Here is a 23,435-nt window from a genome sequence, read left to right on the forward strand (position 1 = left end):
GCCTTGACAGAATGTGCCCTTGGGTTAGTTTTATCAAAAGATACCCAGATCTGGTTTAAGACTAGGTTTCATAGTTAATTTGGGACACATGATTACAAACAGAATTATTAAAACCGCTGAGGAGCTGTAAAGGACTAATGGACAGGCCTGTGTTGCATTGCTAATCATTAAGATCCTACTCTCTTGTTATTTTTTCACACTGACGTCAGATTTAGTTTGTAGTTGGCAGTAAGCATCACATATTGGACTATTAATTATATAAAATGTCTAGTGAACGACAGCACTAGTACGCACTAATCCCTCAAACCAACGAGAGGCTTTATTTGCCACCTGTGCTGAGTAACTGGAATACACCTAAAACAGTCAAATCAAATGTTCACCGTTTGTTTATATATTTATTTTTTGCTTAATACATTTACACAGGATTTAAATAATTCAATAATTGAGGTCCAATACACCTGCTCTCTGTTGTCTCGGATTTATCACTTGTTCAGAGGTCCTTGCTAAAACGACGGAAACCTAAGAGATTTACGTCAAAGTTTAAACACTTCAAAACACTGTGAACTGACCTGAAACTGAAAGAACTGGAGGTGACGCCTTAAGAAATAACTTCTAGATGAAGGATTATGATTAATGTTATTCATCCGAAACCCTATAGGAAGTTTTCCCTGCGGTGCGCGCGGTCGTGTTGTCCACATCAGCTTCTTTTTCCTGGCTGGAATACGCCACGTGTATATCCATATTACTCAACACCTTAGGAGGACGGGACAGGGAATTCGATTATCACTGACGTCTGATTTGGTGAGTATTATGGGTTGTTTATAATACCAACAAATATATGATATATTTTGTCGAGATTAATCGCTGTTCTTAAGGGACAGTCCTCGAGTGATGAAGTGGACGATTTAAATCTGTTTGGGTTGATGTTTGATGGAACAGAACAATCAAATACTGGCTTGTTAAAAGTAGGTCTGCTCGAGATCTGGGGGTTTTGGGTTGTTTGTGTGGCGCTAAATATAAATACTGTTCCTTTAACGCATCCAAATACTTGCTATTAGCATCTAAATAATCGTCATTAAATGATTTGTGTTACCAATTCACTGTCATTTTACATCCACTTCCCTTGCTGAGCACTTTAGAAATTTCTTGAGTGTGATTATTTAAATTCTTGTTGGCTAGCTATATTGTCCTTAAATAATGACGATTAATTTTGGTTAAAAAAAAAACAATTTTTATTGCTTGAGGTCTTAATTCCCTGGTTGTGAATTTGTCACCGAGATGCGCTGGGGTCCAGGCACACCGTAAATCTTAATATGCATCGGTTAATTTGGTAGAGTGCGCTCGGGAGGAACTCTGCGGTTGTCATGACTTCTGCTTCCATCACCGGTCCATCGAACTACATCTACATCTCGAAAGGTTTACGCTCATATATTTGCGGACGCTGCCCTACTGTTTGAAATTGGAGACTATAAACTTTAGTACTATTGAACCCAGTAAACTACATAGAGCGACTTGGTTTAGTATATTTAAAAGTCATTGATAACGTTTTACTGGGTAAAGAGTGTAAGCGTCCATATTTCCTAATAAATAGGTCGTTGATTTATGTATAATTTAAACTGAATAGTTGAAACTGGAATAGTTAATCTAATATTAAACATACAATACAGATATATTGATGTCAGATATTTTGCATGTGGAGTACAGAATTGATACATCCATCCTTTTGTCTATAGGAAGATGTCTGCCTTGTGTCTGTAACTGGTTATAGGATGCATCACAGACTTCTTGTTTACTGAACAAACTGACAAACTTGCTCACTCTATTTCTAAAAATCTTATATATATATTCCAGTAAACAAAATGCGTACTTACTAATCAGAGATCTAGAGTTCCTGTCTAAAGACTAATGTAAAAAACTATGATTAATTAAATATGATTTAAGAAGTTGACACTGATATACAGACTAAAGAAAAAAGATTAGAATATGGGCATTTTAAACTTTATAAGTTATGTCATTATTAGATCAAACATATTGATGTAGGAAAGGGGAGCAGATACTGGGCTTTGAATCTTATTCTATTTATAAATGGAAGGGTTACATTATTGACAACACAACAATAGGAAAGAGAAGCCTTGTATCACGCCTTCCGCTAGAACACAGTCTACAGCGGACGGTGCTTCCCATGAGCCTCCAGAGCATTCCCAGTCTCCTGTTTATTAGCTGCACCCCGATCTTTTTCTCCCTAATATGTTTGCTTATATAAGCCCTCTTGTTTCTGTGCATCTTTGTGAACACTTATTTGCTTTCCTTATATTTCTGAGCTATGGATTATTGCTCTTCTGGATTATTTCATATTTGCCTGTTTTTGGATTACTCACTTGCTTGTTACCTTTTGGATTTGTTTGCCCTGTTCCTCTATTGGATTTACCTCTGCCTGTTTATGACTACTTCTTGGAATTCCCCTATTAAACTAGTTAAGCTTTACTGCATTCAACTCAGTCTCTGTTCATAAACCCTGACAGAAGATTTATCTATGGAATCAGCAGGTCCAAGTCTGCCACCAGACGCCTTGGCTGTGCAAGCCCAGCTACTAAGACAGCATCATCAGCGTCTTGTCTCTGGGCAATACGGTTGCATTTGTCATGAGACAAATGCAACAACTCGCCATGCTAGTGCCATCAGTAATGGAACTGACACATCGTATAGAGATGCTAACTACTAGCGAGGTGAGAGCCCCAACATTGTCACTATCCCTTCATCCCATAGTTCTCCTTTTTGTCTTACCTAACCTGATGAGTATAACAGAGGTCTGACTGGTTGTAAGGGAATCCTTCTACAGTGTTAATTATATTTTGCACATCAACCTCTGTGTACAGAGTCCATCTGCATTTCCCTTATTATCTCCTTGTTGTGGGCACTAGAGTGGGTCAATGCAGTGTGGAGTGAAGGCAGAGAAATTACAAAAGATTATGTCTTCATAAACCTGTTTTAGGCTGTGTTTGATCACCCTTTTGAGGTCATGGTTAGTGGAGAAATTTTGTTCAGCCTACAGCAAGATTCTCTTGTGGCTGCAGAATATGCCCTGGAATTCCAGACACAGGCTGTGAGTAGTGGCTGGAATGAGGCAGCTTTGACCACTGTGTATAGACATGGCCTCAGTGGTCAGCCAGTTATAGAATTAGTCTGTTGTGATGAGTCCAAATCTCTTGGTTATGAAGGTTTCTATTCATTTGGATCTACTATTAAGAGAGAGAGGATGAGGCAAGAGGGAGCCATCCCAAGCAACATGCCTCTCCACCACCCAATGCAAAATTGACAACCATACAGTCTTGGGCTGTGTATACATGCCAAGGCGGTAAGTGGGACAACCTTCATTCACAATCTGAGGCATTGGTGATGGAGACTGAATTGCTCCTAAAGGACCTTTTCGATATTGCTCAAGCTTTAATTGACTCTGGAACTGCTGGGAATTTTATTTTGGAGGAACTTGTAAGGAGTTTGAATATAGAATCTATCGGTATATCTCCAGTGCTAAGAGTGAACTCTCTGGATGTTAGTCCCAATGGATCTGGTAATATAACTCAGTGTACAGTCCCTATCATCTCTAAGGTAAACTATTCCATGATTTTGCATCATACTTGTCTCCAAGCTCACAACCTGGTGAGTTCCTGGGAGGAACCCGACATCACTTTTTGGTCTGCCTTTTGTAAGAACAATTTCCTTACTTTGCCTAAAGTAGTTGTTGCCTCCACATCAGTCAAAACCCCTGAAACCATCGAAGGCTTTGTTATACTGGAGGAATACCAAGATCTGTCAGAGGATTTTAGCAAGAGGAAGGCTGCCAACTTACCTCCATACCGCCCATATGACTGTGCTATCACCCACACCCCCTCTTGTTAGCTGAGAATCAAGCAATGGAGGAGTACATTATGGAGGCCTTATCATAAAGCTTCATGATGGAGGAAGGTCTTCACCCTTTCATCGATTAACAAGGCCTAAATGAGATCACATCAAATATCCATAGCCTAGTTCCTTCTGCATTGGAGCAGATTAGAGGGGCCCAATACTACCAAACAAGATTTAAGGAGGGCGTACAACTTGGTCAGAATAAGGGAGGGAGACAAGTGGAAAACTGCTTTCATTACAAATTCTGGACACTGAATATCTGGTTATGCCTTATGGCCTCATAAATGCCTCATCATTAATAAGGGATTCATTAGATGGCAGTGGTAGTTCAGTGGTTAAGGTACTCGACTACTAATCAGAAGATTGCCAGTTAAAGCCCCACTGCCGCCAAGTAGCAACTTGGGGCATAATTGTATAGTCATAATTGTAAGTCACTTTGGTAGGAAGCTCAGGTTTTAAGATATCCAGATCCTGCGGAACCCTAAGTGGTGGAAGTTGATGCTTCAGAGGTGGGAGTTGGAGCTGTTCTTTTCCAGAGAAGCAGTAAGTCTCCTAAGATCCATCCCATCGCTTATTTCTCATGCAAGTTGGAAGACCCTGGTCTCACACAATGGTACATTTCATTTCACAGTAGTCTGTGTTTGAAGTACAGACTACTATACTTACAATTGTAGATCGTTTATCTAAGACTGTGAGATTTGTATGACTCCCATCTCTTCCCATTGTATTTGAGACTGCAAAAATAATGTTCTCGGAGGTGTTTCAGAACTATGGGATACCAGACTCCAAAGCACATTGTATCAGACAGAGGACCAAGTGATCACAAGTCAAAATAAAAAAAAATATTTAATTAATTTATTTATATAGTACTTTTTTCAAGAGATGTCACAAAGCAGCTTTACAAATGTCCAAGTCCAAGCCCCCAGTGAGCAAGCCAAGGGTGACAGTGGCAAGGAAAAACTCCCTAGAGCATGAGGATTTTCTAATGCCCTCTCTTTCCTAGTGCTCGATTATGTTAACAAGTGTCTTATTGTGTGGTTGGAGCAGCATACCAAATCAATAATGTACGGGATATATTAGGAAAAATATATTAGGAAATGTTTGTAACACTAAAGGACAATTCTATTGATATTTTTGTAATTGAAACTAATTACTTGCTTCTAGGAAAGGCAGTAGCAAGTAAGTACATTTCTATAAATTGCAAAATTTTATAAATTGTGCTTATAAGCTCAATCGTGGGGGGCGAGGCTCTAATTTGCCATATGTCTGGGTTCTAAATGACATTGTAAAGACAATAACAAACATCAAACATTAATTTCATTACGTATGTTTTATATTGCCAAGATTATAAGAAAATAAAAATATTACTCATAAAAATATTTTATTTTCTGAAGCATTAAACCAACATTTTCCTGTATATATTCTTTAAAATGATTTCTCTTTTATATGCAGTGCAGTGTTACATTTATTTTGGTATATATTACCTTGTTCCCAAAGATCATGACCAAAGTCTCCTCAGACTGTATTCCAGAGGTCTAATATTTTTAGAGCTACTTTTAAATGTATTGCATACTGGAAATAATATATTTATTTTATATAAACTATTCATTCTGAAGGCCAAATTATTTTAAACTCCAAAATCCAAAAATGGTGACATCACTATAGTTACATCACCACTGTTGTTGACAGTAATCAGTGTGTGGTAGATATAAAATATCATGGGTCTTTTTTTTTTTGCAGGGGTACATTCATCATTGGAGACAAATTTAATTAGGGAAACTTCATTTAAGGAAAACAAGACCTTTTTAAGGTAATTCTGTAACATTAAGCGGTTTGAGGCAGGATGCATTTGCAGAGATGACAGACATTTATTATGACATATTCAAAGTTATGAGCCATAACACAATCTGTGGTCATGCAGCCAGGAATGAAACAAAACCTGAGACCATCAACACTAAACTAAATCAGTCAAACCAAGTGAAACATATAATACAACAAAACAAAAAAACCACAGAAGGGTAGCACAAAGACTAAATTGGAACAAGAAACATGGAATTTAGCAACATGAAATGTACTACAACACTAAAACACAGAGGAGCAATAACAATGACAATAGATCAGACACTTATACACAGAGAGGCAACAGGAATGTCCGAATAGGTCAGACACTAAACCACAGAGAAGCAACAATGACAGAATAGATCAGAAAGGAGAACTTGGGATATAACTCTTTTCTGTTTCTAGAGGTCTAGTATTTTTATAGGTACTTTTAAATGTATTACACACTGGAAATAATAAATCTTTTTGTGATTTTATATAAACTATTCATTCTGGATGCTGAATTTGCATATTTTAAACTCCAAAATATAAAAATAGTGACATCACCATAGTTACATCACCACTGTTGTTGACTAATCAGTGTTTGGTAGATTTAAAATATCATAGGTCTATTTTTTTCTTTTTTTTGCAGGGGTACATTCATCAATGGCAAGAAATTTCATTAGGGAAACCTCATTTAAGGAAAACAAGACCTTTTTGAGCAGGATGGAACCACCAGGTCCCACACCAGTTAGAGGCCACCACTCCTGCTGCTCCAGCCTAAAGGTAAGGCTATCTTCCTTTGGGCTGCATTTCTTTGGATTCCACTGAGAAATTACAAATTAACATTTTGCTTTGCTGTCAACTAAGGACAGATTTGCTTGTGACATATCAAAGCAAAATTTAGCTTATGTTGGTGGTGAAATATTTCCCGTGGTGAAAAACATCTGGAGAACAGAAAGGGGTTTCAGAATGTGCTCATGATAGTATGCTGTCAAGAGATTTGACCAGGAAACCGGTCATGTTCAGCTGCTTCTTGTATGTGAGATCACTCAGACTCTTTTCACTTGTGGAAACTGCTCATAAGATGCATTTACATTATGAATCAGGCACAATATTATGCCTCATTGCTATTTTATGCCAGCTTCAAAAAACATGGTTTTGCATGAAATATACTCCCATACTTCAGTACTTATTCCTCCTCATTAATATTTTTTCAGAGATATTGACCTCATGGTGAACTCAACCAGGTCTTAGTCAGTGTGCAGGTCACTAACCCTGCCTTAGTTAGTGTAACGGGACTCCCGCCCATTCCATGTTGAGAACACTGACAGACAGTAGAGCAGGATTGATAATGTGGACAATGCATATGGTTTTAAAGGCTTTATTTCAACTCAAGGACACCTATATCAGATGATACAAACATACCACTTCAAGAACTCGGGGGTGGGGTTTTGTCAGATTTTATTCTGGACAAAATGTTTGTTAGATGTTAGGAACTTAATCATTTAGGTTACCTGTAAATGGTACCTGTAAAGGGGGAATTCTTTTTTTTTTTTGGGGGGGGGGGGGGGGACTTTTCGGAAACTGTGTTTTTTGTCTTTCTATGCTATGTAGACAGCTCACCCTGCCCTAGTTAGGTAGAATCTACCAGTCTGCAAGTAGCTAACCCTTCTTTAGGTAGGTGGGACCTATCAATGTGCAGGTAGTTAACCCTGCCTTAGGTAGGTAGGATTTATCAGAGTGCAGTTAGCCAATGATGCCACCTGATCACTCTCTATAAAATAATCACTCAAGTCATTAAGTCGTTTATTGATTATCATATTGTGATTATCAAATTATATCCTACAGTATGAAAAAAATGTGACCTATTCCTAATATATAATATTTATATCAGTTCTGCTTTACCTAACTCTGAATGGATAATAGAACTCTTCACAGATAGTATCCTACACCTTTTTACATATAATCTTAAAATATAGAGCAAAAAAACATTTATGTCTACAGAATTCCTTGTTTAATAAGAATATTGTCATTTGACTGATGAACCATGCATGTCTACACCACAATGTCTGCACCAAATATGTGTAATTTATCTTTACCAGTGCGACTTGCGGTTTTATGGCTTCCTGGATGTACTCATCCATGGCAACAGATTTGGTGATAGTAAGTGAATAATCCTGACTCTTGGTGGGGGGGGATGTACCAGGCACTAGATCTATCGCACAGTCCCATGGACGATCAGAAGGCTTGGGATTTACTAAAACATGCTAAAATCAGAGAACTTCCTCAGGAACCTCAACAGGTGTAGGTGTATTGGAGCTCTCGATGCTCCTGGTTAAACTGGTCATCACTAGATAATTGGAATGACACTAGGAACTCCATTTTTTGAGCTTTACATTGGCCCAGGAGAGCACAAGATCATGTTCAGCTAATCAAGGGAACCCTAGCACAATTAGGTGTTGAGGAAAATTAATAACAAAAGGAAGGGATTCAGTGTGAAACACACCCACTGTGAATGATGGATGCATTGATTTCGATTACTCTGTCTGTATAGATGGCAAACCATGAGAGAATCATTTGGGGGTTCATCTGCGGGAACAAATCAGGTTTCTAAATTGATAGATAATTAGCTGAGATCATTTAGCGGAAGTGAATTGTCCTTGTATGCCACCTCAGCGTTTAGCATGTCATGAAGGCTTTGGCAGTATGCTGTAGCTAAGGCATTATCATCCAAGCCACTGGCAGCAGCAAGTGTGCAAAAATACAGTGAATGTTTAGTAGCAGACACCCTTCCTTGTTTAAGTAGTTACTACCAGGGCAAGTAACCTTTTCTTACAGATTCAATTTAATCTACTATGATGTCAAATGATAATCAACCAGTAATGTGTGGTTATTTTAATGTAATGTCCAAATTGTGATGTTTGCTCCTGTAATTTTAGAAGCGTCTGTCGTTGTATTATTCTGTCCATTACTTGTTCCTTATTAATTTATATTATTCACCCAGATTACCTCATCTGTATGTTGCTTACCTCATGCATATTGTAAACAAATTGTTACTAATTCCTTGTTGTGTTTACCAAAAATCCTATTTGAACCAATCAGAAAGTTAGTAGTTTGTAACATTTAGAAATTAGGAAAATAATTAAACTGATTATCTAATTGCTCTACTCTCATTCTAAGACCAGGAGGCAGAAATGGATGGGAATATATGATTTTCTTTATTTTATTATTCCTTTATTTATTTATTTTTCTATATAATTGATTTGTGGTAGATCCTGTGTATTCCTGCATTCCTATATCTCCTAAATAATTTTCCCCCAAACTTGTAATTGAATATGCATGACCTAGGCAGGCCTGCCTCGGTTCCTCAGTGATATAACTGACAAACTTGATCCCCTCAGTAGTCTGGTCCAAGGTGCAAACTGCAAAAACTGACTGAAATGGGGGGCAAACCTCTCACAGAACTTCGACGGAGACAAAGACTCTAATTTTTGTTTCCAAAACCAACTCAATAACCTCTCATTAAGCAGCTAGACATACTCAATTCCAGGGTGTCTTTCTGTTAAAACTAAAATGCAGCAGTCTATAAACTTATGTTGGGTAGTTAGATGAAGTCTAGCTTGATGTCCAAGGAGCAGTCTGTAATGGTGAGCGGTAAGGAGGTGGACGCATGTGCGGAGAAGAGCGAGATTTATTAAGGACCAATACGGAGATTACAGGGATACATGATCAAACAAACAAAACACACGAAGGCAAACAGGTGAAGCATGCTATAACAAAGGCTAGGAAGCACGAAGGCTAGCATAAACACAAAGGCACGGAGTACAAACTTAAATACATGCATATATGGGCTTTCAAAAACATTCACCAAACACATAAATGCAATGAACAGCAAAAACACAAGGAATCAGACATGGTTTAAATACATGAAGTTAACAAGGTAGAAATGAGGGACAGGTGTGAGCAATCAAATGAGGGGTGGAGAAAACGAAACTACAGCATGGAATGGAAATACACAAGACGGGGAAAACATGGAACATAGAAGCTGGGAGAGACTAACCCTGACACAGACATTACAGATGGATGGATGATGGAGCTGGTGAACTAGGTTTAGCATTTATCCTAGCATGGACAACTGCCCTCTTATCATGCATCTGTTTTCTCAAGCATCATTTGTGACATCTCCTCCCCTGACCATTGGCATCAGGACTGGGGGGCTTCATCCTTGTAGCAATGCTGTGATTGCATAATATCTCCAGAAGGTCATCTTCCAAGTTGGTCAGTTGCTGGTCTCTGAACTGTAGCAGGGTCTGGTGTGTGTAGACATGAGCGCAGATTTTTTTTTTTTGAGCTCTGTGTCTGGATTATATAGAGGATTAAGCAACTAATAAATTAAATAAATTTATATTCTGGACATTGCCAGTTTAAGGCCCTTAACCCTCAATTGCTCAAGTTGTATTCAGACATAATTGTAAATTGCTTTGGATAAAAGTGTCAGCTAAATGCCACAAATGTAAATGTAAAGTAGGTTGGGTTGCAGGCAACAATAAACAGTACCTTTTGTGTCTGGAGTAACTGCTGTGTCCTAGCGCACAGCCAACTTGTGTTGTCCACTTAAGCAGCATGAATAGCTTGTGGGTCCTTCTTCTCTGCTACAAATGCTACACTCTTCATTTATCAGTGCTGGTCCCATCTCTACAATTCAAACCAAAGGCTAACCCGAAACTGCGGCTGTACTGAGCAATGAGTAATTTACAGAAGACAGGACAGAAACTGACTAAAACAAGCAGGTAGTATTTTAGAAACCTGGAGCCTACATTACCAAGCAGATAAAAAATACAATCACACCCCAAAGGTGGTGGAGAATGATCAAGCTAAGATCCTGTGGGACTTCCAGATACAGACTGACAAAATGGTAATGCCTAACCAATTGGACATAGTAGTGTTGGTGAAAGAGGAGAAGAGGGCCAGAGTGATGTAGCAATTCCAAGTGACCGCAACTTCAGGAACAAGGAACATTAAAAGCTTGGAAAATACCAAGTGCTGAATGAAGACCTAGAAAACATGTGAAGGGTAAAGGCAACAGTGGTTCCCATGGTAATTGGCGCACTAGGGGCTGTGACCCCCAAATTGGGAGAGTGGCTCTAGCTAATCTCAGGAACAATATCTGAGATCTCTGTGCAATCCTGGGTACAGCTAAGATACTACGCAGGACCCTCAGCAAAGATGGAACAGAACAAGCAGGTATAAATAGACAAAGACATTAGGGAAACCTAGATGCAGGTAAACATAATAAATGGGACTGGGAATGAACTGGAGGATTATGGGGAATGTAGTCCACTAGAAGCAGGCTGGAAGCTCCAGATTTGACGACATTTTTTTTGAAATACAGAAAGTACATACAAATTCTTGGCAAAGAAATATTAAAATAATTTATCCTACATATAAGTCTACAGAATTGCAAGTGGCACAAAGTAGAAAGGGTGTTTAAGATGCCTGTAAGGGGGAAAGAGCACCCTGATCTATTTCATGATTTAATTTGTTTTCTAACCCTTCCTCAATTTAGCATATGCAGCATAGGATGCAATATGTCTTTGACTGAGTGATTTAAAATCCTTTACATAGACATTCTGCTCTTCTTCCTTCCCACTAATTCAGAGTATTCATCTGTATTTGTGAATTTACTCTGCTTGTGGGTATCAGACCTTTTAAGAGAAGCAACAGTCATTATTTGGATCATTAAATGTGCCACTATCATGTCTAACAGACCCAGTGACTGTATGTTTTTCTTCTCCAAGCCTGTGGCACTTTGGCTGGATGGGGCAGTATCACTCAGAAGTGTGACATCAGCTCTCCTAATCCTCTTTTGTCCCCTACTTATAATGCAGTGCATCTTGAGAAATACTGCCTTCCCCCCACCATGTCTCTTCATTGCTCATTCGTTCCCCTGTTTCTCACTCCCATTTCTCTTCCTGGTTCTCCTGTCCCTTGTGATTTTAAATGTAAATTAAGGAAGCAGTACTTCTACGTTCAAAAACTGCTTAATGAGGTATAGCAACAGAGCTGCCACAGCATATGAATGTGATTAAAATGGTACCCGTCTCTTCTTTCTTCATCTCTCCCATTCCAGATGTTCGTTGTAGCCTTGTCCTTTGCCTACTTTGCGAAGGCTTTATCTGGGAGCTATATGAAAAGCACAATAACTCAGCTGGAGAGACGCTTTGACATCCCCAGTTACTTAATAGGCGTCATTGATGGGAGCTTTGAAATAGGTAAGCATCGGCTCACTATACGTCAGCAGACTGCTCCAAATAATTCTCGTGTGTCTCAGCTGTGTTCAAGCTACAGAGAAATAGCAACCTTTCATAGAGCCAGCAGTGCTCCTTGTGCAACATTAGCATTGTAGAATCATCTTAGCAGGTGTGCTGTAATGCTTGTTAGTCATCAACAGTGCAATGGGGAGGTGTGGTAGGGGAATACAAGAAGAAAACTGCAAATATATTTAAGAAACAAGTGTTGTTTTAATTACCACATGTGTTTTGTGTCAGTTCACAAAACTCCCTGCTAAGTTCCCTTGGAGTAATATCTAACAGAGCTGGGCTGGGTGAGGTGGCCTTTTTTGTAGGGTGAATTCCTGGTTTTCTCTCACTGGTAGGATAAGACTCTCTACAATAATCTCAGGCACCTCTAGAGTTCCAAAGCATAGGTTTGAAGCTCTGCACACTGCTGTAGTCATCACTCACATGGCAACTGGCAACCAGTGTTACTTAGGAACAGCGTAGAGAGTAGAGATGGAGCTGGAGCCAGAATGGTTAAGCAGTCTCGCATGAATCATGTATTAGCCACTCTGGTGGGCAGAACTGATGACTCTCTCTAAGGTTGGCATATTCTCTAAGGTTTTAGTACATTATGCAAAAGTTATTTGAGGTTTCACAATTATTTTGATCTTGTTCCAAAGCCCAAACATTTAATCTTGGTGAGAGTAAGTGTTATGGTTTTGTTAATTTAATGTGATTTTTTTTTTTTTTTTTTTTTTTTTTTTTTTTGTGCATAGGCCAGGTAGTATTACATAAAAATGTTAATGTACTGCCATTTCCAAGGAGCAAAATATTAGAAAACAAACAAGCAAAATAATTAACAGCAGTTCACAAATAATGTTATTTATTATGTATTACTGCTAGTCACAAAGTAGTTATTGTCACAAGTAGCACTTGTCAAGTAAGAGATGCAGGGTGTCCATCAGTGAATCTGCTCAAAACCATCACAATTAAGACTTTAAGGAGCCCTGTCCTTTCAATTAATTATTTACAGAACTATCATGTACATGTTAGAGAACAAGTAAACAGAAAAGGAATAGTTGGAGTAAAGTAAGATCTCTTTATGTTTGTACTCGGGTTCTACTTAATGTAGCTACTGTAAATTTAAGTGTATATCCTTGTTTACTAGTCTATGATGCCCATCTTATTTTTTCTTATTTGTTTGTTTATTTACATTTACATGGTCAGACAGTGATGCCTGTAGTGGTTTTTAGTAGTTTCTCTACACATTATGGACAATGTATCTTTCTCTCTCTGATTTTACTGTTAGGTAACTTGTTGGTTATCGCCTTTGTGAGTTACTTCGGAGCCAAGCTTCATCGACCAAAGATCATTGCCATTGGCTGTCTGCTGATGTCACTAGGAACATTCTTAATTGCCCTCCCTCATTTTATTATTGACCGGTAAGTTGGAAGCTTTAGCAATAATTTGTTGATCCAAAAGAAAGTATGGATACATTGCATAGTATGGTAATTGTCAAAAATGACCAGACAGGATACAATTGCAAATGATCTTTAATTAATTTTCTGGGACAGGAAGATTTAAATCGAAGACAGGCATGCAGTTGGGAAATCTTCAATCAATCAATGGAGCAGTCCAATAGAGAAGTCATTAACCAGAAAAACAAATCAGAGCACACAGTACACAAACAAACACAAACATTCAGACACAAGAGATGGATTTGCAGTTAGGCAAGGGGCAGTTTTATTCAGGAAGGTAAATGTGTAACTAGGGAAGAGGTGGCAGGGGTGTGGTCGGTGATCAGAAGGCAGTGCTGAATGAGGAAGTGTGAGGAGTTAAAGCAACAGAGAAGTAGTTGGCTGGGGTGGAGGTGTGGTGGGCTACAGCAGGGGACATCAGGGGAGGGTGGGAGGAGCCGTGGCAGCTGAGACGGGTTGAGGCTCAGTAACATTATGATATCAAGAGTAGGGGTAAGGTGGCAGAAAGAGAGAACAGATTATTAGGCGTGCCCAGGTACAAGGGTGTGTAAATTGGGGAACTATAATGTGCAAAGATGGACTCCAGAAGATCTAGCTATGACAGCACAGCTAAAAGGAAAGAGCCAGAAGGAAACACAGGCATGAATGCTACCTGGAACATAGCACACCGCTGCTCGCAGTCAACAAACTTGAGTGACGAGGTGAAGTGACAGCATCATAACATTCCAGCTTACCATAACTCAAGCTGATTGGACCCCCAGATCAACACCTTTACTTAACATGGGAAGTAATTAATAAAATGCCTGACTGAGAGAGACATGGTGGGTCATAATGCACTAGGAGTTCTTTAAGGTATTGTGGGGGTATTTTATAATCAATACGAAATTTTACTAGGAGCCAATGAAAAGTAGCTAAGATGGGCGTAATGTGATCAAATTTTCTAGTTCTAGTAAGAACTCTGGCTGCTGCATTTTGAACTAGCTAGAGCTTGTTTAGGCACGTAGGGGTATAGCCAGATAATATGGCATTACAGTAGTCCAATCTTGAAGTGATGCATGGACTTGCTTTTCTGCATCATGTGAAGAGAGTATGTTCCTTATCTTTGCAATGTTCCTGGGGTTTAGTTATTTACATGATCTTTGAACAAGAGGCTGGGTTCCATGATCACGCCAAGATCTTTAAGTTTCAAGTTTCAAGTTTGGTTTATTTGTCACATACATAGTCATACACAGTACAACACGCAGTGAAATGGTGGTTTTAACTGATCTAGTTGTCTCTGGGCCTAATAGAAGCACCTCTGTTCACTTCTGTTAACCATTTACTGGTTACTTGTTAAGAGGTGAGACCTGTGGAATAGTGACAAAGCGTGTTCTGGATATATTTGGCCCAGGGAATTAACCGGACTGGGTATGTATGCTGTTCCATACAATAGCGCCATAAAAATCCTGGTTCCTGGTTCCAGTTCCTGGTTAACCTGTTCCACCTGCCCATTTGTCTGGAGATGATATCCGTAAATGAGGCTGTGATCCCCTGATAGTCATAGCCTTGATGTGTCATCTTTGAGTCTTGAGGGATGGTGATTCAAGTCGAGCCTTACTAGAGGTTTGAAAGCACCAGAGTTCAGAACAGGATCTGTTTAGTGCTTATAGGTGTGTGGAAGCTTATAGGTGAGTGATTTAAATGAGCATTTATCTGATCAATTTAAATCCACCACATGGAGCCAGTGGAGAGAACACAGCAGGGGGGTGACATGGGAGAACATGTTGAAAACAAGCTGTGCAGCTGCATTTTGTTTGAGTTGCAGGGGTGTGCTTCATAGCAGCTGTTTACCCTTTGGCCGAAGGACACTTTTAGCAGGACAGTGCACAATGCCACAAGGGTCATGTAGTCATGGATTGGATCCAAGAACATAACAGCAAGATTTCCTTGCTTCCCTGACCTTCACAGTCCCCACCTCTTAATCCTACAAAGCATCTCTGGGACAAGGTAGAATAGGCTGTTCAGAGCATGTCCGTACTTCTACCTGATTTGCTGCAACTGTAAGAAGCTACCCTGTCCGCAAGGGCCACAATTCCTGCAGAACAATTAACACCTAGTGGACTCGTTATGCCATAACGAATTGCTGCAATTCTGAATACCAATTTAGGTCCAAAGGAGATCTGTGATAAACTGGCCATTTAGCTTTCATGGGCAATAGTAGTTGTCTGGTCTAATCTCTGAAGACCTCATTAATAAATGCTTGAAAATCTGAAGATCCCATGGAAATGCCAAAAAGCAAAATTAGGTGCTTAAAGTGACCACAAGTTGTGTTTCAAGTTTCAAGTTTGGTTTATTTGTCACATACATAGTCATACACAGTACAACACGCAGTGAAATGGTGGAGAGTGCTCTGTCCAAACTGAGGAAGAGAACCAGGGGTGCATAGAGAAAAAAAATATATATATACAGATAAATATATATTCTATGTATGTACAAAAATATATTAACAATGTATGTACAATATATGTATATTATGATTATATACACAATGTACAATGTATATGGTTGAGTATATATGTACACAATCTACAGAATGTACAGATCCATTGTATAGTACCATATCTACAGTTGTTGTAACAGGTTAATTGAGTATAAATCTAAATCTATATATACACATGTACAGATATACAGTCATGTTACGTGGTGGTACAGATATACAGATATACAGATATACAGTCATGTTACGTAACAGTCATGTTACGTGGTGGTGGTGGTGGTCCCCACAGTTTATCAGTTTCCCTGATTCAGGGCCCGAATGGCCTGTGGGAAGAAGCTCCTCTTCAGCCTCTCTGTCTTGGCCTTCAGGGAGCGGAAGCGCCTCCCTGACCTCAACAGAGAGAACAGTCTATTGTTGGGATGGGTGGGGTCCTTCACAATTTTCCTGGCCTTGGTTTGGCACCGCTTGTAGTAGGTGGTCTGCAGGTCAGGAAGTTCCGAGTGAGTGATGCGCTCTGCTGAACGCACTACCCTTTGGAGTGCTTGTCTGTCCTGCTTGGTGCTATTTCCAAACCAGACTGTGATGTTCCCCGTGAGGATGCTCTCGATAGTGCAGGTGTAGAAGTTCCGCAGTACCTTGGAGGGCAGTCTGAAGTCCCTTAGGCGTCTGAGGTGGTAAAGACGCTGACGAGCCTTCTTTGCCAGGGAAAGCCAGAGCTCCAGTTTTCCCCAGCACTGTGTAGCGAAGTGCTTTGACTCGTTCTAACACCACAGGAACTAATGCAAGTGGATACTGAAATTTCACTAAACAATCATTAAGCTGCCTGTAGTCTATGTACTGTTGAAGGTCACCATCCTTCTTTTCTGTGTGCTTGCTACCGAACAGTGCATAGACTAATTGCATAAAATCACAGCAATGGGTAAAATTGAACAGTTTATTGAGCATGATTGATTATAGGCAATAGCCTTCTCTCAGCACTGCACATCATATGCAATGTCCTTTCTGTTCTGTTTGTTACTGCTGTTGTGGTTGGTGCTGTTATGATTGGTTTTTAATTTTTTATTTTTTATTTTTTTTGTGGCTGTGAAACCTTACATTAGCAGCCTTGTTTGAACAGTGGTAATCAGTGGGCAACAACAGTAACCAGTGACCTAGCCAATATTCCTCTACATTCAGTAGTTTTTATTCATTTCTTTGTTTATTTATTTGTGTGATTGTTTTATATAAGTGGCAATGCCGTAGGAGTTTCCAGCCCACTTCATCATTGGCTATAACACTGGATATGCTATTTTAAAATCTTTAGAAACTCTTGAGTCTTTAAGGACTTTAAAGTCTGAATGTATTGTATGTATTTCTGTCCTTGCACTAAACACTTGTACTGATGTTTTGAATTATCAGATATAAATTTGAATCATCAGTTAGATCATCAGTGAACTCCACAAATAACCTCCTTCCATGTATGACAATTTCATCGTGGATGTTGTCTGTGGGTGACCATACCTCTACAGTGTCAGATACAGGTAAACTTCACTCAGTTTACTCTCAGTAAGATGACATAGATAAATAAGAACTGTGTTTTATTTATCCATATCACCAAGCAAATATATACACATTTATTACACATATATTTTCTTTTCATTTTCAGTCCATTTATAGATTGAATCATATCATTTTTTTCTAAAATTGTGTGCCCTGATTTATATTCTTAGAAATATTAATATTTCTTTTGGGATATTGTATTACATATTTGACTGTATTTTCACCCCACTGTTACATCAGGCTGTGAGAATGAGTCCCGGTTGTCCATGTGGATCTATGTTTTACTGGGAAACATCTTGCGTGGAATTGGTGAGACCCCAGTACAGCCTTTGGGGATTTCTTACATAGATGATCATGCCCCAGAGGACAACGCAGCCATCTACATCGGTATTAAAAGTTCACATTTCCTGTCTTGCTTTGTAGTGATTCCTTACAAAAATATTTACAGAAATTCTTATGAACAAAATTTATTTGGCATTCCTATTAATATAAAATTGGAGCAGATTGCTGCAGATTAAAATATTATGATAGAAATTAAAACAACTGTTGTTTAATGTTTGGACCATCAGCTGTTTAATGTTTGGGTTATGTTAGTCAAGGAATTAACTTGTTGATACTGGACTCTAAGTAGGCTTTATTGGACTCTAAGCAGGCTTTATTATGAAATGAAGCTATTCAGAATCAATTTAAATAGTGTCTGGTGTAATCCAATGCTGTAATGAGATTTTAGGTTGTTGTTGTAATTGTTGCTGCTGTTGTGGTTATTGCTGTTATGATTGTTTTTGTGACTGTGAAACCTTCCATTAGCAGCCTTGTTTGAATAGTAAAAATCAGTAGGCAACAGCAATAACCAGTGACCTAGCCAGCGTTCCTCTACATTCAGAAAACAAATGCATGCTCCACTTATTTTCAGAAAAGGTCTTTGGGTAGTCACAAAACAAATTATAAAGGGTAACTTTGGAGTTCCAGATACTTATTTTGCAGTTGGTTGCATGAACTACTGTACATTTTATGGTATTGACATGGATAAGTATGGGTGAGATTTGACCACATTGTGAGATTTGACCACAGGCCAATTCCAGCCTCTCCTTCTCCCCTTGGTCAGATTGAACCCAGCTTCATTCACATTAATGTATTCATAAGCACGAACGTATTCCGAGTCTGTCAATAGGAATATAATACTTTTCACTTTATTGACTAAAACAAGCATATTATTACTCAAATTATTATTGAGTAAATTTAAGAAAAGACAGCTTGTAGAGGAAACACTTGTATTTTCTGAGTACACTTTAAAAAAGTGGAGGTCACAAAATCAGCCATTTCAGCATAGCTTCCACCTATGAATATGTGATTAGTACTCAGGAATATCTGTGATAATGTGATCTCTTAGGGCTACACTAATCATTTCTCTGTCTGAAAATGTGTGCTTCTGTAAGAAGGATTTCAAAGCTAGTCTGGCTAAAAAGGTTCTTCATGGCACCTGTTTGTGGCTACTTGTATCTCGTAGGATTGTGGGTCCATAGATGCTCAGAAGTGAGATTGCTGTAATGGGAAGACTGCTCACATATTACACAGTGTATATCATCCTGTGCATCTCTGATAAACACAGTCAGACAGACTACAAGGTTTTCTGCATTTTCATGAAGGGTTAAATGTATGGATTAAATGTATGAATGTGAGGAGGGGTAGCAGCAACAGGAGCAGTGTAGAGGGGATATCAATGGGACATCCTGAGTCACCATGGAAACTCCATGAAGCCTTGTGGGGCCCATGATTTCACCAGGTTATGGATGGATATGGGTTAGAGTTAGGATTAAATCACAGAGGTTATTGTTAGGTTTAGGATTAGGGTTAAATCACTGGGTTAGAGTTAGAGTTAGGGTTAAATCACCAGAGTACCTATGGGACCCATGAAAAAGATTTTAGTTTGGTTCAATATACAGCAGATATAAACATGTTTATACATACTGTTATGCGTATTCTTCCCTCAGCAGCTTCACTCTAATGTTGCAGATATGAACACATGCAAATATAAACAGATCTTAAGAGCTTGTGAAGGATTTCAGTATCTACTGCTTCTACAGCTAATAATGTCTAACTGCATTTTATATATGAAACATGCTATAGGACAGAGCAAAAGACATAACTGACTTTTAATCCCTATGAAAGAAAACAAGTTTGTTGCTACTATTTTAAATGTGATCTTTAATATAATGAATACAGCTTTCTTCTCTGTTATCCTACTGATTTGAGTTCAATATCTTAGATCTTTGGTAGGATAGCTGAGTTCAGATATACTCACTGCTGTGGGTTGTTTTTATCTTTGAAGACTTTCTTGCCATTGTGGCACTCGAGACAGCAGACTTGAACACTCTTCAAAATCTTTGTTGGTCATTTGTCTCAGGGTGTATTCAGACAGTGTCTGTAATTGGTCCAGTGTTTGGATACCTGCTTGGATCCCTTTGTGCAAAGATATATGTGGACATTGGATTTGTCAACATGGGTAAGTGATGTTACTAGTGATCTCATTCATTTGATCACTTCACTGTCTAGCTGATTCACCTTTGTATGTTAATTATTATCTGATACAGTGAATGCATTTTACTTGCACTGAAGTAAAATAGTCTCAAAATAGTCCCAAAATAGTCCCAAAATAGTCCCAAGAGATATAATACTTCAGAATTGCCACAAATATTGAGATTTTAGGCAAGCTGCAAAGGATCAAGGATAATAATGCTCATTGCATTGTACTATAGTCCTGATATTGTCCAGGAATTTGTAGGTCTCTGTGCTGTTATTCTGCATTAGAAGTTAGTCATATGATTTTATTGCTTAACAGAATATAATACACATTATATACAAATTTACTTTTGTTTAATGTTCTCACTAACTGAAATTTTGCTTCATCATGTAATCACATTATTTATGCGTACAGCCCAATGTCAAATGTGATCTGTATTCCAGTATGTAAAATGAATCTCCTTTGCATGGGACTTCACATGCCTGCTCTCATCTGTGGTTCAGATCTACATGCATCTCTAAGCTGAATGAGTGCTGACTGCATCTGAGATCTGAGAGAGAAATATCTAAGAGTGAGAGTGGAGAATTTACATGTCTACTTGGCACAAATATTCTTATTATTCATATTTGTCTGTGTGTGCATGTGTCAAGTCAAATTTATTTATATAGCGTTTTTTACAACAGGTGTTGTAAATAAGCAGCTTTACAAATGTCCAAGTCCAAGTCCCCAATGAGAAAGCCAAGGGTGACAGAGGCAAGGGAAAAATCCCTAGAGCATGAGGAAGAAACCTTGAGAGGAACCAAGACTCAAAGGGTGGGGGGGGGGCATCCTCCTCTGGCTGTCAACGGTCACCACAATAGTAACAATATGAGCAATAAGGAGTAGAATAAGTAGTGAGATAAAAATAAATGAATAAATCATAAAAATGACAAAATAAGTGATAAGTGTCTAGTCCAGTTTTCTAGAAGTTCTAATCTGGTCCCGACGGTGTGCGCATGTTCAAAACCCATCCCGCACAAAAATGTCCTTCAAGGGCAATGGAGAAGTATTCGGTTGGGGTGGAGGTGTGGTAGGCTACAGCAGGGGACATCGGTGGGTGGTGGAAGGATCCATGACAGCTGAGACGGGTTGAGGCTCATTATGATATCAGGAGTAGGGGTAAGGTGACAGAAAGAGACAACAGATTATTAGGCGTGTCCAGGAATGAGGGTGTGTAAATTGGGGACCTATAATGTGCAAAGATGGACTCCAGCACATCTAGCTATGACAGCACAGCTAAAAGAATAGGGCCAAAAGGAAACACAGGCATGAGCTCACCCTGGAAACTCAGCACACTGCCAATCTGTCAACAAACCTGAGTCACAAAAGAGGTGAAGTCACAGCATCATAACATTCCAGTTTACCATATCAATGCCCATGGACCCCCAGATCTACACCTTTACCTAAGATGTGAAGTAGTTAATAAAATGCCTGACTGTATAGACTGTATAGCCTTAAAAAGTGAGACTGTGTCTGAATCTCAAACATTTACAGGAAGGTTATTCCATAATGTGGGAGCTTTATATCTTTATACCCCCCTGTGGTAGATTTTCCTATTTTTGGTACTAGTAAAGAGCCTGCACCTTTTGATCTATGCAGAACTTCAGAACTCCATCAGTCCCAGAGGGGGTACACAGTCTGATTGCCACCCCTGAGGTTTTCAGTGGAGACGCCGAGAGCTGCTAAGGGTTCGTGGTTCAATGCGAACTGTATTTTGATTACCAGCCCCATCTGCCAGACCATGCCAAAGTGGCATTTATGATCTCCAGGCTCACAGGGAGAGCCCGTACCTGGGGAGCCACTCTAGTGGTTAACTCCTCCCCGCTTTTAAATGACTACCAGGGGTTTCTACAGGAACACAAGGCAGTGTTTCACCACCCCCATCAGGGAAAAATCTGTGGAAGGGTTCTACTTTTTATAAAGTCCTTTAGCACCCTGACTAGGCCTCTCATGGACTTACTAAGGGGACAAGCCAAATGGTTGAACTGGAGAGAAACGGCAAAGATGGCATTTGATGACCTGAAGACCGCCGTCTCTACCACGGCTGTATTGCAGCAACCCGATCCAGGGAAACCTTTTGTCATGGAGGTGGATGCTTCTGACGTAGGAGTTGGGGCAGTCTTGTCTCAGATGAAATGGAGTGAGGGAAAGTTAAGGCCAGTAGTCTACTTCTCGTGAAATCTGAGTCCATCCGAGCGGTACTACAGCGTTGGGGATAGATAACTCCTAGGGATGAAACTTGCCTTGGAAGAATGGAGACATTGGCTAGAGGGACCAAGACACCCCTTTATGGTCATCACTGATCAAAAAAACCTAGAGTATCTTCAGCCCACTAAGAGGCTGCATGCCAGGCAGGCTCTGTGGTCCCTTTTCTTCTCCCGGTTTGATTTTTGTGTCACCTCCAGGCCAGGAGAGAAAAATATAAGGGCAGATGAACTTTCACGGCAGCAACCAGCCAGGAGCCGGTCCTCTCTCCTTCATGCTTCCTGGCCATGGTCACTTGGGAATTAGACCGCAGCATAGAAGCTGCTAACCCCCAATGCCCACCGAAATGGGTGTATGTTCTGCAAAGACTTCGGGGGATCTTTTCACCTGGGCACAGACCTCATTAGGAACAGGACATCCAGATCGACATCCACTGCACAATTGCTGAGTGCAAGGTACTGGTGGCCGGCTATGCAGAAGAATGTAGTTCATTACGTGGCGTTGTGTGGATTTCGTTTTGGACAGGGAGGCTCAATTCACATTGCGAGTATGGAGGGAGTTGCTCGGGAAGTTAAACATCATTGTTAGCCAGACATCAGGCTACACCCCAAGGCAAACAGCTAGGTGGAGCGGGTAAATCAGGAGCTGGGCAAATTTCTACACCTGCAACTGCATCCTGAGACATGGAGTGCATACCTCACATGGGCTGAGTATACATAGAATTCCCTTTGTCATGCTGGGATGAAACTAACCCCCTTCGAATGTGTGCTAGGTTACAAACCCCCGATCTATCCTTGGAACTCCCCCACATCAGACCAACCGGCAGTTGAGGAATGGTGTAGGCGCAGCGAGCAAGTCTGGGAGGAGACTCACAGGCAGGCCATAGCAGCTTACAAGAGAAAGGTGGACAGGAGACACAGGGCGACTCCACAGTTTGGCACTGGACAGAAGGTTTGAGTGGCTACTAAGGATGGCCAGCGGGCCCTCCCGGTAAGATGAGAGCCAGTTATGAGGGTCCATACACCATAACCGGTGGTGTCAATGAGGTGTCATACCGGATAGGTTTACAGGGGTCGAGTCATGCATCGAGGGTCTTCCACGTCTCCACCCTGAAGCTGGTGGTGGAGGGTCCCCTGTCGGGGGAGGACAATGCTTCAAGAGTCCCGTTACCA

General features: G+C 39.9%; 1 protein-coding gene across 1 annotated transcript in view; it reads left to right on the plus strand.

The window, feature by feature from the left end:
• Positions 1-2,642: 2,642 nt before the first annotated feature.
• Positions 2,643-23,435, plus strand: part of slco1c1 (solute carrier organic anion transporter family, member 1C1) — a 28,669-nt gene continuing 7,876 nt past the window's right edge. The window contains exons 1-8 of the mRNA XM_027025621.2: positions 2,643-2,726; positions 5,647-5,716; positions 6,377-6,510; positions 11,858-11,999; positions 13,315-13,447; positions 17,358-17,479; positions 17,739-17,885; positions 19,903-20,001. Coding sequence (XP_026881422.1) covers positions 6,391-6,510; positions 11,858-11,999; positions 13,315-13,447; positions 17,358-17,479; positions 17,739-17,885; positions 19,903-20,001 — 763 coding nt within the window. The 5' untranslated portion in view covers positions 2,643-2,726; positions 5,647-5,716; positions 6,377-6,390. The remainder of the gene's footprint in view (positions 2,727-5,646; positions 5,717-6,376; positions 6,511-11,857; positions 12,000-13,314; positions 13,448-17,357; positions 17,480-17,738; positions 17,886-19,902; positions 20,002-23,435) is intronic.

The sequence above is a fragment of the Electrophorus electricus genome, chromosome 7 (assembly GCF_013358815.1).
Source record: "Electrophorus electricus isolate fEleEle1 chromosome 7, fEleEle1.pri, whole genome shotgun sequence".
NCBI lineage: Eukaryota > Metazoa > Chordata > Actinopteri > Gymnotiformes > Gymnotidae > Electrophorus > Electrophorus electricus.